Source organism: Anarrhichthys ocellatus, unplaced genomic scaffold (genome assembly GCF_004355925.1).
Source record: "Anarrhichthys ocellatus isolate YVR2014 unplaced genomic scaffold, GSC_Weel_1.0 scaffold67, whole genome shotgun sequence".
Taxonomy (NCBI): domain Eukaryota; kingdom Metazoa; phylum Chordata; class Actinopteri; order Perciformes; family Anarhichadidae; genus Anarrhichthys; species Anarrhichthys ocellatus.
The window spans coordinates 694402-711069 of record NW_022280097.1 but is presented as its reverse complement, the minus strand read 5'-3'; the positions used below and the strand labels follow the sequence as shown (position 1 = coordinate 711069).

General features: G+C 41.0%; 2 protein-coding genes across 4 annotated transcripts in view; one reads left to right on the top strand and one right to left on the bottom strand.

Annotated features, from left to right (window-relative positions):
* Window positions 1-1541, bottom strand: part of tgfbr3 (transforming growth factor, beta receptor III) — a 49848-nt gene extending 48307 nt beyond the window's left edge. Inside the window, exon 1 of the mRNA XM_031872908.1 lies at window positions 1303-1541. The gene's annotated coding sequence lies outside the window, so the exon portion shown is untranslated. The remainder of the gene's footprint in view (window positions 1-1302) is intronic.
* Window positions 1542-11455: 9914 nt separating this feature from the next.
* brdt (bromodomain, testis-specific) overlaps window positions 11456-16668 on the top strand; it is a 20725-nt gene continuing 15512 nt past the window's right edge. For all 3 annotated transcript variants that reach the window (XM_031872941.1, XM_031872940.1, XM_031872939.1), the window contains exons 1-4: window positions 11456-11864; window positions 15274-15543; window positions 15667-15804; window positions 15988-16126. In XM_031872941.1, the coding sequence (XP_031728801.1) occupies window positions 15352-15543; window positions 15667-15804; window positions 15988-16126 (469 nt within the window). In that variant the 5' untranslated portion in view covers window positions 11456-11864; window positions 15274-15351. The remainder of the gene's footprint in view (window positions 11865-15273; window positions 15544-15666; window positions 15805-15987; window positions 16127-16668) is intronic.

The window sequence follows — 16668 nt, the reverse complement described above, 5'->3', positions numbered from 1 at the left end:
GTGTTACATGCTGCCTTTTGTGGTACAATATTAAGACTTATCGGACACTTCCATCCAGACGTGTATGTGGTCCTATGACGTGGTGAATGGACCTTTAAATGAGCTCTTCCCTTACAGGCTCAAGACAAACAAACCACCAAACCTCCCACTCCTTCCATCACAAACAGCCCCTCTCTGACTGACTGGCTAAGCCCTTTATTTCTGAGCAGAGCTAGAGACCCTGTGGCCACAGCGCACTCACACACCGTGCCGTGTGACACCCTGGACTGCCTTCACACCCTCACACCTGTGCATGACGAGCACCTTTGTGAAATGAGTCACACCATGCAGATGGATCTTTGACACGCGTGAACAAGCAACAAGTCCATTTTGCTGTTGTCAAAATGCTTCATGTATGTGACTTTAAAGTATTAGTATTGATATGCGGTCTGTCGATTGACAGAAAATAAATATGCAACTATTTTCAGAAAAAAAATAATATATATATATATCTTCTCAAATGTGAGGATCTGCTGCGAGGTAATTTGAAAACGTCACCGTGGGATTTGTTTTTCATTGTTTTCAGACAACACAACTCAGCAAGAATCCATCGATTAAAGGATAAATACTCAGCACACTAATTTATGAATAACAATTGCTACTTGCAGCTCTGTATTAGGCCTAAATGCAATTGATGGGTATAGATGACAATGTTGCATTCAAATGTTTCTCCCTCAACTAACCTAGAGTAGAGTAGAGGCTAACCGGCAATACATTAGTGCAGCACATCGGATAGATAACATTGTTAATTGGTGTCAATTTATCTGCACTGTGCTTCTCCAGGGTCCAAAACAATTACCAACATTATCCTCTGTCACAGCATCTGTGAGTGACATTAGTGGTAGTAAATACACAGCGATTCACCAGCTTCCTAAGTCAAATAAAGTCCCAGTGACCCTGAACTCATCTAAAAGAAGTCACGTTTCATCCCACAGGAGCGTACATCTCCACACACACTCTGTTTACCTGTGTCGCGTGTTTATCTCCCGCTTTCTAATAAAAAAGTAGACTTAGCTAATAGCCTTTAACGTTAGCTTCAAGGCGGAAAGCTGCACGATGTCAACGCATGCAAGAGACAGATGTCCAGCTGGATTTATGGGCGGTTGAGTAAACACAGTTAGTTGGAGAATAATATATATATTTTTTGGAACAGTATTCACAGACACCGTGCACAATGACAGTCTCTAGATAAACCGTACTATTCTAGAAACAAGCTAAGGTTATGTGAGAACTATTTAAAGCGTTAGCCCCTCCAGAACGTACCATGAAGAGCCTCCAGAAAGTGTAGCAAGTAAACTTGCTTGAAGTTGAAATCGCTCCGGTGGATGCGGTTATATAAGTCGTTCTTCTCTCGGCTTTTACACTCACACAATCCCGTTATTTCAGGGAAACCGGCTGCGGACGTGATGTATACACACACAAGCAGCAAAAGTCTGCGTAAACAGCCCCTCTCGCTCACAGTTTTAAACACTTCACTACTATCTCTCTGCTTTTCTTTACTAGGGGCTTCATTTGGGGGGCGGGGCGTAGAGGGAGGAGGCTGGGACCGTGCGCGAGATGCGCCAGGCTGCGGAGCTTCCCAATGCGGGGCGCACGGTCTCCTCACGAGCCCCTGCACGAGCGGCAGCAGGTCCTTCGGTCACTTCTTCTTCATTGTCATATGACGTACTTTAGTCCAAAGTTTAAGAATGCGCGATAATGTGTTGAAATGTCTCAGCACTCAGTCCCCATCTGCAGTGTAGACACATGTGCAACTCAATACAAAACTTTTAAAAACTGTTATTGTGTAGGGTTGCTAGGTCACTCTTATCAAAAGAGGGCCCTCGGAGTGATCTCTATCTATATGGGGGTCCTTGATGCCAGATTATGGCAATGTCTGGCTGAGCAGTCTTTTTACTAATCATTGCACACTTGCATAACTCAGCTGTGCACTTGAGCACCTATTGCTGCTGAAAGAGGGCTTAAATATCTAGCTTACTGTTGAAAAAAAGATAATGAGAATGTAGGGCGATCCATCTGCATGGAAATGATATCATTCTGGTTAACATTTTAACTAACAAATAGTGGTAGCATCCTGCATTTAATAAAGTGCTTTTACTTGACTAGAGTATTAATACTTTGCACATCACATTTGAAAGGAAATGATAGTACTTTTTACTTTACCACATTGATTTACAGATCAGTTTATAAAATACAATGCATTGCTATAGATTAAAGCAGTGCTGGTTTCCAACGGAATGCCTTGTGGACCAAGATATATATTTACTGTGTATTTTTAATCATGTTTGACCACATAAAAAACAAGGCAAACATTTACAGAACATTGAAACATCAAAATCACCACATTAAAAACCCTGTTAGATTGTTGGATTGATGCGGCGCCAGAGACAAAATCACTAAGGAATGCTGCCGCTTTGAAAAAGCTAAATAAAAGTAACCATTAGTGTATAAAGTTGTTTAAATGAGCGCCACATAAGATTTAGCATTAAAATGAAGTAAAAAACACTGATTGCTGCGCGGATCAAACCCGAAAAAAATAATCAGAAGAGAAATAACACCTTTAACTCCCAGATATCTCTTGGCAGCTGTACCTTATCCATCCATGCAGCAATTATTCTTTTCACAATACATGTCATCAACTGTATAAATATGTATGTATATTTATATGCATATATGGCATTACAATTCAATCAATATTATTCGTTTTGTGCACTTCAAAATGTGTAGTTAGGATAAAGGAAATACTGAAAGTGACCTTTGACCTTTTTGATGATTAGACCATAAGAAACAACACTTGCAGAATTTAAGTGGGTATGCAATTTGACACAAGACAGTCACTGTCATGGCTCACAGCACGCTAATGTTATCAGTAACGCCTGTGCTTTTTCTAATATGACAAGTCGACATGTCTGCTGTTTAAAATACATTTATACACACAGACACGCTCTAGAACTGGGCCTTACCATTTACCATCAAAGGAGTAAGAGCAGTGCAGACTGGGCCATGTCCAGGCTTTGGGTTTCCTAAGCAACATCTGTATGGGCACCACTGGAGATGCTGTGATTAAATACTTAGGTGAATGGAACAATAAACCAGGAAGTTCATATCTTTATTGACATAATCTGTTGCCAATAACAGCCATCTGCAGCTTCTGGAATAGCATTCATTGTCACAGCTCTGTCACTTCTATCCACCTTTCACTCACCTAATTAGTTCATTCAGTGCACCTGCCAGTCACACTCACCTCATCAGCTCATCACTCTCACCTGCTCACTCTGCCTCTTCACTATTTAAACCCCTGCCTCACACACACTCACTGCCAGATCGTTCTTTGCATTCATGCTCAACTTTCCCGCACTCAACTGATTCCCTGTTGCCGACCCTACCTGTCCCGGACTACCTCGCCTTGCCTCTGCCCTGGTAACTTACTCAGCCCTTCTGTCCTTGACCACGAGAAACCTGTCGGATTCTTCCAGAGAATCTTCTGCCTGTCATGTGTTGCAAATAAAGAACTCAAATCATACCAGTCCTGGTGTTGTCGTACTGCTCCTGGGTCCTAACTACACCCGTTACATTCATCAAGAATTATGAATTTTGAATTAGTGGTTTCAAATGCTCGAATGGCGAGTAGATAAAGCAAACCCGACCAATCTGACCATTTGCTGACGACACCACTGTGGTGGGACTCATCTCCAACAATGACAAGACACACTACAGACAGGAGGTCCAACATCTGGCTGAGTGGTGCTCGGACAACAACCTGGTCCTGAACACCACCAAGACCAAAGAAGTCATAGTGGACTTCAGGAGATCCAGGAAGACCACACCCTCTCCACTCTACATAAGTGGGGAGGAGGTGGAGAGGGTGGACAGTATCAAATTCCTGGGGCTCCACATTACTAAAGACCTCACTTGGTCCCTGAACACATCACACCTGGTGAAGAAAGCCCAGCAGAAGTTCTTCTTTCTGAGGAAGCTAAAACAAGCTGGCCTGCCCCCTGCACTTCTGGTTAACTTCTACAGAAGCGTGATCGACAGCATCCTGTGTCAGTGCTTTACTGTGTGGTACGCCAGCTGCACAGCAGAGAACAGGAGGGACCTGGCCCGTGTGGTTAGAACAGCACAGAGGATTGTGGGAGTCACCCTGCCTGACCTGGACACTGTGTATGCTGGCCGTCTCCAGAAGAAGGCCAGAAACATCTGCACAGACATCACTCACCCGGGTCACTCTGTTTGTTCCACTACCATCAGGAAGGAGATACAGGACCATCAAAACCCGGACTAACAGGCTGAGGAACAGCTTCTTCCCCAGAGCGGTTTCCTCCCCACCCAGCTCACACTGGACAGTGCTGAAACAAATATAGTCAATAACACGACACTGTAACCAAGCACATTTGTCACTTTGAAGCCATTGATGCTTGTGCTTTATCTTGTATATATTTATTTAATGTCTTGTTTTTAAATCGTCTTGTCTTAATGTTTTTATACACTTTTTAACTGTTGCTGCTGTACTGATGAGTCGCCAACTCAATTTCGTTGTATGTTCGTACAATGACAATAAACATCCTTATCCTGAAAGTCATGTTTCCATATGGAATGGTTATGGAGGTAATTTGGTTATTTTACTGTTTAGGTTATGTACATGTGGGTTATATAATGTGGGTTATTTTGGGGCGACCGTGGCTTATTGGGTTAAGAGGGTTGTCTGGGAACCGGAAGGTCAACGGTTCGATCCTCGACTGGGATGTGTCACGTGTCAAAGTGTACCTGAGCAATACACTAAACCCCCAGGTGCCTGTCATTGGCAGCCCACCCATCCCTATATACAGGGATGGGTCAAAAAAGACAAATTTCCCACTTAAAGGGATCAATATAGTATAATAAAAAAATTAAATTATAAGGGTTGTGTTTGGCTGCGGAGAGAGGAAAGCACTTGCCTAGGTTACATCACATTCATTTGGCAGATACTTTTGCTCAAAGCAACTTACAATGAATTAATTTAAACTTCCATAATAAGTGCACTCAACCTCCTATAATACATTATTGCTTTTGATTTAAGCCAAATAGGAGTTCAGAGTAACTTTCTTCTCATACGAGGACAGATATTAATACGTATGTAAACACAATAAACATCAATTGCACATCGTGGCTTCTCCCATGTTATATTTTGGGTGGCTTCTAATATTAGGATGTTAAAAAAAATAGCTCTCACAAGATGTTTTTGTCACGCGCTTTCAACTTTCACCACAACCCAAATCACAAGCACTAAACTGTGTGCATAATGATTTCTCCGTGTGAAATCTCTGCAGGAACAAACACTGACTGCATTGCTTTGCTGTGATATCAGACTTCCAGTGAAAAGAACATGCTGCGTGACTGGGTACAACATAAATGTCAGCTTAGTGATTTACCGCTAACGAGATGGCACCTGTAAAAAGAAGGAAGGAAACTTTTGTTGTGGAAAAACACACTCACACACACACACACACTCACACACAGATGCTGCCGCTTCTGAGAGCTGACAAGGAAAACGCTCAAAGGGATCAAATTATTTTACATCTCATACATATGCATGTCTCCGTTAAAGTGTTCCACTTTGTTTATTTGCACTGTGTTAGGGTTGTGAATACAGCTGAGAGGAAAGGGAATAGAAAGCGTAACAGTGCATCAAAGATACACGCAATCTGAGGCATCTTCACGTTCCATTAATGTAACCGCAGTTCTTGAGTTTGTATTGACCCAGTTGATTGCACTAGCTGTCAAGACCAACAATGCTCTGTGAGAGGCATCATGCTGCATTCAGTGCGCATGCCCCCGACTATAGAACGGGGATCGGCTACCTTTTTGATATGAAGAGCCATTTTAAAAATGCGTTCCATATTGACGTTAAGGTTAATAGGATAAGGATAAGGATGTTTATTGTCATTGTAAAAAGCATACAACGAAATTAAGTTGGCGACTCATCAGTCAGTATAGCAGCAGTTAAAAAGTGTATAAAAACATTTAAGACAAGACGATTTAAAACAAGACATTAAATAAATATATACAAGATAAAACAAGATAAGGCACAGGCATCAATGGCTTCAAAGTAAAAAATATGCTTAGTTAAAGTGTCATGTTAATGAATTGTATCACCGCAGCACTGTCTGGTGTGAGCTGGGTGGGGTGGTGGGTGGGGGTGGGGGGGGCGATGGAGGAAACCGCTCCGGGGAAGAAGCTGTTCCTCAGCCTGTTAGTCTGGGTTTTGATAGTCCTGTATCTCCTTCCTGATGGTAGTGGAACAAACAGAGTGACCCAGGTGAGTGATGTCTGTGCAGATGTTTCTGGCCTTCTTCTGGAGACGGCCAGCATACACAGTGTCCAGGTCAGGCAGGGTGACTCCCACAATCCTCTGTGCTGTTCTAACCACACGGGCCAGGTCCCTCCTGTTCTCTGCTGTGCAGCTGGCGTACCACACAGTAAAGCACTGACACAGGATGCTTTCGATCACGCTTCTGTAGAAGTTAACCAGAAGTGCAGGGGGCAGGCCAGCTTGTTTTAGCTTCCTCAGAAGGAAGAACCTCTGCTCTTCCTGGATCTCCTGAAGTCCACTATGACTTCTTTGGTCTTGGTGGTGTTCAGGACCAGGTTGTTGTCCGAGCACCACTCAGCCAGATGTCGGACCTCCTGTTTGTAGTGTGTCTCGTCATTGTTGGAGATGAGTCCCACCACAGTGGTGTCGTCAGCAAACTTCACTATTGTGTTGGAGGAATATGTGGCGGAGCAGTCCTGGGTGAAGAGGGTGAAGAGGGCCGGGCTGAGCAGCCCTGTGGTGCACCAGTGTTCAGGATGGTGGTTGTTGATGTCAGGTTCCCTATCCTGACATTCTGTGGTCTGTTTGAGAGAAAGTCCAGAATCCATGAACAGAGTGATGTAAAAAGTCCAAGGTTTTTGAGTTTATGCACCAGTTTATGGGGGATGATGGTGTTGAAGGCAGAGCTGAAGTCAATGAAGAGCATCCTGACGTATGTGTTAGGGTGCTCCAGGTGAGACAGGGCCGTATGAAGTGTGATGGAGATCGCGTCCTCCGTAGACCTGTTTGCTTGGTATGCAAACTGGTGGCTATCCAGGTCTGCTGGGAGGACGTCCTTGATGTGCGATAGTATCATCCTCTCGAAGCACTTCATGATGACTGGGGTCAGGGCGACTGGGCGGTAGTCGTTGAGGCAGGTGACTGCGGTCTTTTTTGGGACAGGGACAATGGTGGTGGCTTTGAGGCAGGTGGGGACTGCAGCTTGTTGCAGGCAGAGGTTGAAGATGTTAGTGAAAACCGCTGCTAGCTGGTCGGCACAGGTCTTCAGTGTGCGCCCGACTTTGTCTGGTCCCGCTGCCTTCGTGATGTCAATCCTCCTCAGAGCGGACCTCACCTGGTGGTGCTGGAGGAAGAGTGTCTGCTCCTCCTTGGGCTGGATCTTCTCAGCTGTTGCTCCGCTGTACTGTCTGTCAAAACGGGCAAAGAAGCGGTATATGTTTGATTATAACACCACATTGAAATCGAAATCTCCAACAGATCAACTTCATTCCGTTCATACAAGCATTGTGTGTAGCGACATTTTTAAAGGTCCCATATTGTAAAAAGGGAGATTTTCATTTATTTTTTAATTACAAATCAGCTATACAAATATCAAAGTATTTGATATTTCAAAGTATCAACACGCTTTTGCCTTTAAACTAGCTGTCAGAGAGCTGTGATGTCACAGCTGCAAGATATCCAACCATTTCACATTTTTAAATGCAAACTTTCTAAATGTGTCCCAGTTTATTTCTGGTGTGAAAGACATCAGCTGACAGGAAGCAAACACGGACCCAAGGTGTTGCCCAGCAACGCAATTCCATTAAAATGCATCTAAAACCAAGCATGTTCATACAGACGGTATGAGAAAGATACAAGGTTTTTTGTTTAACATTAAAGCATGTAAACATGTTCCAAGTACCTAAAATACAAATATGAACCTGGAAATGAGCAGGATATGTCTCCTTTAAAAAACGTTTTTCACTGCCATCCTTATGAAAATGAAATCATTAACCCTTCCAACCTTCCATCAATCTTGTTTATCAGTAATAAACTGAACAAATTCTGCAAAGAAGGCAAGGAGTAGCCAATCAGAGGCGGAGTAGGGTGGGTATTTGCAGGTGGGAAGAAAAATCAATCAAACTACCGTAACTAACAGGATGTGCAACTGCCAGTGGCTGTGAAAGAGGTAACTTGGTATGCAGGCAAGGGGACACTTCAACACACACTTATTGCTCGTGTGACATTAGTTGGGCTACTGTGGGCTGATGGTCTAGAATAACAAATGACATCAGCATTTGGATGAATTGTAATACAGCCAATAAAGACAGTATAGTTCTAACAATATGTTCACGTTAATGGCACTGTGGTATGGCTATTAGAGTGCGTGCAGTGAATGAGTATACATGTAACAGATCAATTAATCACCATATCAACCATGATGCCTTCAACTGCCGACTCTACTGAAGGCATGATGGAGAGTAGTGAGATCAAACTGTGACCACAGCGTAACTAAAGGATGTTATATCCTGAAATACTATTCTGCTGAGTCAGTATTTTAAAAAGGAAGCGTGGGCAGCACATTCATTTTACAAAGGGCAAAAAAACGAATTTAATCCACAGTAATGAGAAGAATAAAATGTATATAGAATGATATGGTTTAATTTAGAGCACAGTCTGATATTTAAAAAAAGCCATTCAAAGTGCTTTACAGAGTGATGAAACAGTAGAAAGCATAAGCTGCTATACAGGCAGAATAAAATAACGATAGACAAAAAAAAAGAAAGAAAAACATTTAGAATAACTTGTCGTCACTGTGAGAATCCTCTTTTCTTTGTCTCCTCTCCAGCGTCGTCTTCGGGACACTCTAGATATTGTATTTGGGCAGAGAGTGTTATTGGAGGGCTCCTGACTTCAGCTACAGGGAGTTATCAGAGGGCCAGAGCAAAGAGGGATCTGCTACCCTCTCAATGGTGTTACAACTTTACTCCAGCTGTCTCTTGGTATACACCGTGACTTCAAATGTTTCTGTTCTCGCTTTGATTTAAAACACCTATCAAAAGCAGGAGAGATGGGATGATTTTCATTGCTGCACAGCATGTTTTTTTATTTTTCTTCTTTTAAGTTTTATGTCCTGAATCAAAGCAGAAACCCACCTGGATTCTATTCAAATATGGACTGTCCTTTTTTTTATTAATTTAGAAACCAAACCACATGCTACCATATAGGCCACTCCAAACTTCTTGAGCTATTTGAACAGAACTTTTACCAAAAAACATGTGGGGTACATTAAGAATAAACGTAAACAGAAAGCCAGCTAATAACAGATTCATGCTGCCCCTGTCTATTCCAGTTTTTCATAAAAATTTTGAAAATTGTTTGTTGACAATCTCTTTCAGCATCCCTCCCACCTGCTTAATATACTTACCAAAGTGAGTGGAATGTACTCATGTTTAGACTTTGAAGTACCTTAATCTGTATGTTTGAGAGTAGGTAATAATAATTAACAATTCAGCATTTTAAACTTAGAAGAAACCTGAGTAATACAACATTCATTCATTACATACCATGTAATGTCATCATTTAGTAAACACAAGGATGTGGATTCGGTTGCCCTCTTATAGGGTGAAGATCAAGGTAATACCAGTATTTTTTTTAAATCACATAGTACTTGCACTTGAGTAAATGTACTTGGTTAAACGTTGCTTGTTCCCTCACTTGGTGTGAGGAGTTTATATGTATTCATTCAAAAACAAATAGCTGTTGTTACTCCTCACTTTTGAAACATCAGGGGGCAGAGCCCTTTCCTGTATGGCCTCTTCCCTTCTGAACGAGCTTCCTGTCATTGTCAGGCGAACAGACACTGTGTCAGTATTCAAAACTCATTCAGGCAATGTGACAATGTGACTTACCAGCCATGCCTTTCACTTTCTCTCCCTGTGCCACGGTCATGTATTTACTGTGCTGTAGTCTTGTGGACTCAGAGGGGGGGGGGGGGTCCACCACCTAGCCTGCTTCCAAGGTGCACGGAGAAGGGGAAAGTCTGTATTTGAAGTTATGAAGGAAAGAGTACAAAATGTTACAATTGGCCCCGGTCTCCCCAGTCGGTCCATATGACACACTGAACCCTTCACAACAGAGTCTGCACAACCTCCTGTGTTTGCTTTCAGGAGTGAAATAACATTATGTCACATCACAATGAAATGTCTCGTGTCTATGCAAAACTGTAAATATTGTCAGTCAACCACTTTTGGCTCTCAAAAACACAAACCACAACAACATTCCTCAGGCTTCTGCCATCAAACCTCTTTTGCAGGATATAGTTTAAACTCCACATTTTGGCCCATGGCTCCATCTTGTGGCCAAAAGGTGTAAATTATCAAGATTATCATAAATCTGAAGTCCTTTTATTTATGAGCTAAGATATTGGGTGTTTCACAAGTGCAATGTTTTTGCAAGCCTCTTAGATTTATTCGTTTTTTTCTATTGTGGTTATTGTTGGATATTCCCGACATTCCCTGAGCTTTAAAGTTAAAGCAACTTTTTAAAAATTCTGCAATGTGTTGAAAACCGACATTGTAAGCCTAAATGTGCTGAAATTATATGTTTACTTTTAATTCATGGGGAAGCTACAACTTCCAAGAAACCAAATATCAAATTATGATCCAAATGACTTGGAGGGTTTGTTCCAATCAATGTTGTATTCTTCATTGGCTGGATTTACCAATCCTTACCTACTTATTGACATGTTCTGACAATTATTTAACAGTTTGTACGTTCAGTCCAGTGTCCTCACCATCATGGGTGGTTATGTTTTATTTAAGTTATTTTCGATTATGAGCAAAAACCTGAGTCGTGCAGGATTTCCTCCGTATCTCCAGCTCACAGGAAGTAAACGCATGCCTAGTTCGAGTTACCCTGGTAAAGTGCACAACGCCCAATCCTTTTCAATAATGTGAACTCTACATTCAATACCAAGAAAAAGTATTCCTCAAACATTTGTGATTATACATGTCGGTCATGCTCATTGTTACGTTTCGCATTTCCCCTGACTTAACCGTACCAGAAAAAAGCACATGTGAAATGCAGTAATCTTTGAAGCTAGGAGAGGTGTTACACAAGTTGTTTTTACAGCATACAATGTATCATTTTATATAACCTGTAAAAGGGGAACACATTTAAGGCATATTGCACAATAAAAGTAGTAATTTTCCAGGTAGATCTGGGCTGGTAACTTTAAATGTGCTCAGTGAAACCAAGTTTTCCGCTTCTGGGTCAGCACGTGAAGTCACCACTCCGCCCACATCCAGGTCTCCGTTCCCATCGATGCACACGTGTTCTCTCCGCTGTCATTCGGAGAGCCATTCTGCCTGAGAGGCACCCAAACGAGTGACACTGTTTACAGGAGGGTTGGTGACTTTGCACCGATCAGTCAGTATTCCTACCAATCGATAATTCTCCAGGACCCATCCATGACGTCGAGTTGTCATTTTCTTTGGAAAAAGTCAACAAAAATGTTTACCTAATGCTTTAAAAACCCGGGTAGCTTCACATTTGCAGGAAACACAGTGGGTTGCATTTTTTAATTTGTATTGCAAGAAAGAAAATGTGTCGAGCGCCTTTTCCTGCGGAGAAGCAAAGTGCAGCACGTGTAGTTAGTGTGTTGACCAATCAGTTGTAGAGCCTCGTGCAGAGGGGTATAAATGAGAGGCAGTTGCCGTAGAGACGTCTGCAACTGAAGAGTTGAACGCAAGAACCCGTGATATCTCGTAAGGTAATGCTAGCACGATGATGTTATTTTTCACCAAATGCCATGTTGTCCGGACGCGAACTTCTGTCACGGTTGCTGGTGTTAACGTACTACTGTGCAAAACATTTGCTAACGCTGTCATAAGTTGGCAATGAGCCTTTAAGATTAACCAGCCACATCTCAACAGCTAAGCTAACGCTGTTAGCTATGCTAGATGCTAGCGTAAAGTCATTCGTGCCGGCCTTATTGAGGTAGATAAAACAGTCGTACAATTGGTGCAAAAGTGAAAATACTTAGCTGTTGCCAAGATAAATATAATGATAAATAGTATGGTTATAGCCGCTCCGACTGTCAGCTAGCTAGCAAGCAGGTTAATGTGGTCAAAGTCGCCGGGCAATGTTAGCATTTATCAGATATTTCCAGCATTTGTCATTTCTAACGTTAGCTAGCTAACGTGACGGTGCGGGTCACCATTCCGTCCTGTACACAACTCGTCGGACGAAATTTGAATGTACAGATTATTTTTATGCGAAGCGGTAAAAACTCATTGCCCTCTAATTGTTCACGTAAACGTGCTCTCTGCGATGTCGGAGTTGGCTAACGCTAGTTGCTAAAGCTGCCGGTGGGCGTGGTGGTGGCTTCACGTGTTGGCCTGACATTGTCAACAGCGCAGCATGCAGGCACGCTTCAAGACTTTACGTAACTAATACAAATGTAAAACAAACGATAAACCGTTATATTCAGCAAAGCTCGCAGCACTTTCCGCATCTCATTGTGCGACTATTGTAATCATTAACGCTAGCTACAGGGTTTAATAGACTGGTATCTCTATTTAACGGGTTTCTTTTTATGAAGTTATGGTTCACTGTCATATGGTTGGTAACATTACAAGGGCACTGGCAGACCTAAATGCAACACGGTGTGTGTTAATGTGAGGGTTTGATGGGAAGCAGGATACGTTTTTAAAGAAGTACCTGGTTTTCTTCTGACTAGTCTTCCTCATCCTAGTTTGTAATTTAAATGTTATTCCACATTATTAGGTTTGCATTAACATGCAGGACGGCTGTCAGCTGTTGGTAGTTTTGATGACATAATGCAAACAATTAAACCCTATGTGTTTTCAAATGGCCAAACGGAATCGGTGTACTGTGAAATGTGTATAGTTAAATGTTTGCTGTAGAATGTTTCAATTGCCCACAGTACTTTGTTTATGTCTCCTATATCTTTGATGTCACTTGCCACACTTTTACTGTAGGATAGTGTCATCTTAATATGGTTTTGTTTGTAACTTTTTAAGATCTGAAAGAAATGATTTTCATTCTCTAGTATTAATTAATTGTTTTCAATTGACTGATTTATCTTTTGGTCTATGCCCTTCACTGTTAATGTTGTCGGTGTTCCAAATTATGGCAAACAGTCAGGAAATTGATGTTTTCCTTACAGTAATATGAAATGTATAAAAGCAGGAAATAGTTTAATGTTAGAAGCTGGTACCAGTTAACGCATGGCAATTGTACCTAAACTGGTTTATTTGAAATGTTTGAGTACAAGTACTTCTCTATTAGCCAAATAAATTTACAAATTGTTTCAATTGTTGTGTCCAAAACATGTCAGAATCATGCTTTCTGTGTGAAATAATTGAGAACGTCAAATAGCATTTGACTGCCAATATTGCAAGTTAATGACAAACTCATTACCAGATCATTGTGACATCATGACGTGTGACACTGTGAGGGACTCCTTATTTAGTCGCAGACCTGTCACAGGCCCTCATGCACCCAACAAAAGGACAACACTGTGGACTTCACTGGGAATTATTCATGTATGAAAGTATTGTCTTCGTTTGTCCTCTTTTATTTTTAAAGAATAAAATGGAAATAAGAAACAGATCTTGCAATGTAAAATTATTTGGTTTGGGTTTCAGAGGAAAATAATCTGTATGTTTGACAAGACAATGTTTTAAATGTGCAGATTGAGAATCATGGTATTAAAAGTAGTATGAATGGATTTCAGTTGTCAATACAAATCTGTTTGTTTGTTTTTTACCTGTTTGGTTATTTGGATCCTTAACGTTGTTGTGTATCTTGTATTTAAGGTGCTTTTTTTTTAATAAAACAAACCTCAGTTTCCAGAAGGCAGGAGTAAACTTTAACCATGTTTTACCTAATTATATAGCACAGTTTGTTTATAGTACACTCTGTTATTGGTGCATGGTGTATCCTCTGTTAATGATTTAGTGTTTTACCATTTGATAATACTCCTACTTGTTGGAAACATCTATAAATGCTTAGTTTTTGCTGAGCTACGATGCTGAATGGAACACTTCCTGAGAGATGCAGTAGGTGGCAGTATTGCCCATGTTTTGCAGGAAAGATGCTCCTGAGCATCCGCTGTGCTCTTGTGTGAGTGTTGCTGGTTAAATATACGTTGGTGTCATTCTGTGATTCCTCTGGTTTTTCTCAGGGAGCTTCTAAGTGCACAAACCCAATGAAGGCACATCCTGTGTTCAGAGTAAATGAATTGGAGAGTTGTTGGTGTAATCTCCAAAATTCTGTTGTACTTGTTGGTTATTTTACATTACCCCCATGTGAGGGTTTTCTGCCTATATGCCACGATCAAACATCGCTCTGAGTGAATAATTAATAGTGACTTTTAAGTTTCATAGCCAGTCGGCAATATTGAGCATACAGTAATCAATAAGCTATTTTCTCACCATGTCATGTCCGAGAGGTGGTAATGAGTGCAGACATTTTTGTATTTCTCTTTGTGTATATATATGTACATATATGTGATCACATCCGAGCTGCAGGCTCATTGATCCTCATTCTTGTCTCATGTTGAACTGGATTAGGATCAGACTATGTTTTATGACTGAGATCCTGAGCTGCTAAATGAGTTCAACACAGTTTAGCATCAAATGAAACAAAAGGATGTTAGGATTTTAGGACAGTAGCTGAACAAACTTAAAACATATTGATGACTATTTCATGCTTTCGTATGAAAGTTATTGTCAACAAAACCAACGACTGTCTGACTGCCCTACTCTGTCTGTGGTACTTACCCACAATCCAATTTGCTCCCACTGAAAAGCCACAAACAATGCTGGTTGTTAACATAGACAAGCACCATTATTGTTGATTTTGGTCTTTCCATTGGCTTATTTGGCTAACACAATATCCCTAAGGCTACTTTAGCTGCTACTAGCAGAACAAATCCAGTAATGAACTGTCAGCGGCCACATTGCTTTGTGGGTAACGGAGGCACCAGATTGAAGGAGGTCAGATTTAAGGCAGAGTAGGTTTCAGCACTGATGGAGTGTTAATGAGAGACTGATTGACTGAATAACCTTTTTGTTCTTTTACTAAATGTAATCCCAAATGTACATTTTTTTTTTTACTGACGCACTGGAAACTACTCTTCACTCCTTGTCTAGGAAAACGTGTGATGAACACCAAGTTGCAGCAAAGCATACAAGTGCCTGTTTCCCCATTAATGGCCTCTGGACGACACGATGACTGATGTGAAAGTCTGTCCCACTGTCAGCGGGAACCCCCTTCCGCCGGAGGTCGTAAACCCCAAGAGTCCTGGCCGTGTAACCAATCAGCTGCAGTTCCTGGAGAAGGTGGCGATCAAAGCTTTATGGAAGCATAACTTTTCGTGGCCCTTTCGCCAGCCAGTTGATGCAGTGACACTGCGTCTCCCAGTAAGTAATAAGATGGTTACTGCAGCATCATAGTGTGTTAGTGTTTGAACCTAAAGGAGGTCTTGGTGGAAAGGTTCCATCAGAGCTTGGTGTAGTCATGAAAGTGTATTTGTTGTCTTTCAGGATTATTACACAATCATAACAAAGCCTATGGATCTGAGCACTATTCAGAAGCGTCTTCAGAACAAATACTACTGGCAAGCACTTCAGTGCATACAGGACTTCAATACCATGTTCAACAACTGCTATGTGTACAATCGGGTAAGAGCATCCTGTTTGTGGCGCTGTCTATCCCACCAACATGTTGGTACTACGGCATTTCAAACGGCCCAATAATAGACATACCGACATAGCTGTGGGCAAGTTTTGTAATGTTAAAAGTAGGTCTGTGAACTGACCTGAATGCTTTTATTTCATTATAATCTATACCATTTCTTTTAACAGCCTGGAGATGACATTGTTTTTATGGCAAAGACTCTGGAGAAGCTTTTTTTGCAGCAATTGTCCACAATGCCCAAGGACGAGTGTGACATTGCAGCTATCACTGCAAAGGAGCCAGGGAAAGGGAGGAAGACCAATGCGGGTATCTTGCACATTAACAGTCCCTAAAGATGAGCGCATATATATGTGTGTATATGTGTGTATATATATGTGTGTATGTGTATATGTGTGTATATATATGTGTGTGTATGTGTATATATATGTATATACGTGTATATGTGTGTGTATATACGTGTATATGTGTGTATATATATATATATATGTATATACGTGTATATACGTGTATATGTGTGTATATATATGTATATGTATATACGTATATATATATGTGTGTGTATATATGTGTATATATATATGTGTGTGTATATATGTGTATATATATATGTGTATATATATGCGTGTGTATATATGTGTATGTGTATATATATGCATGTGTATATATATGCATGTGTATATATGTATATGCATATATATATGTGTATATATATATATATATATGAATATATGTATATGCATATGTATGTATATGTGCATATGTATGTATATGTGCATATGTATATGCATATGTGTGCATATGTATATGCATATGTGTGCATATGTATATGCATATGTGTGCATATGTAT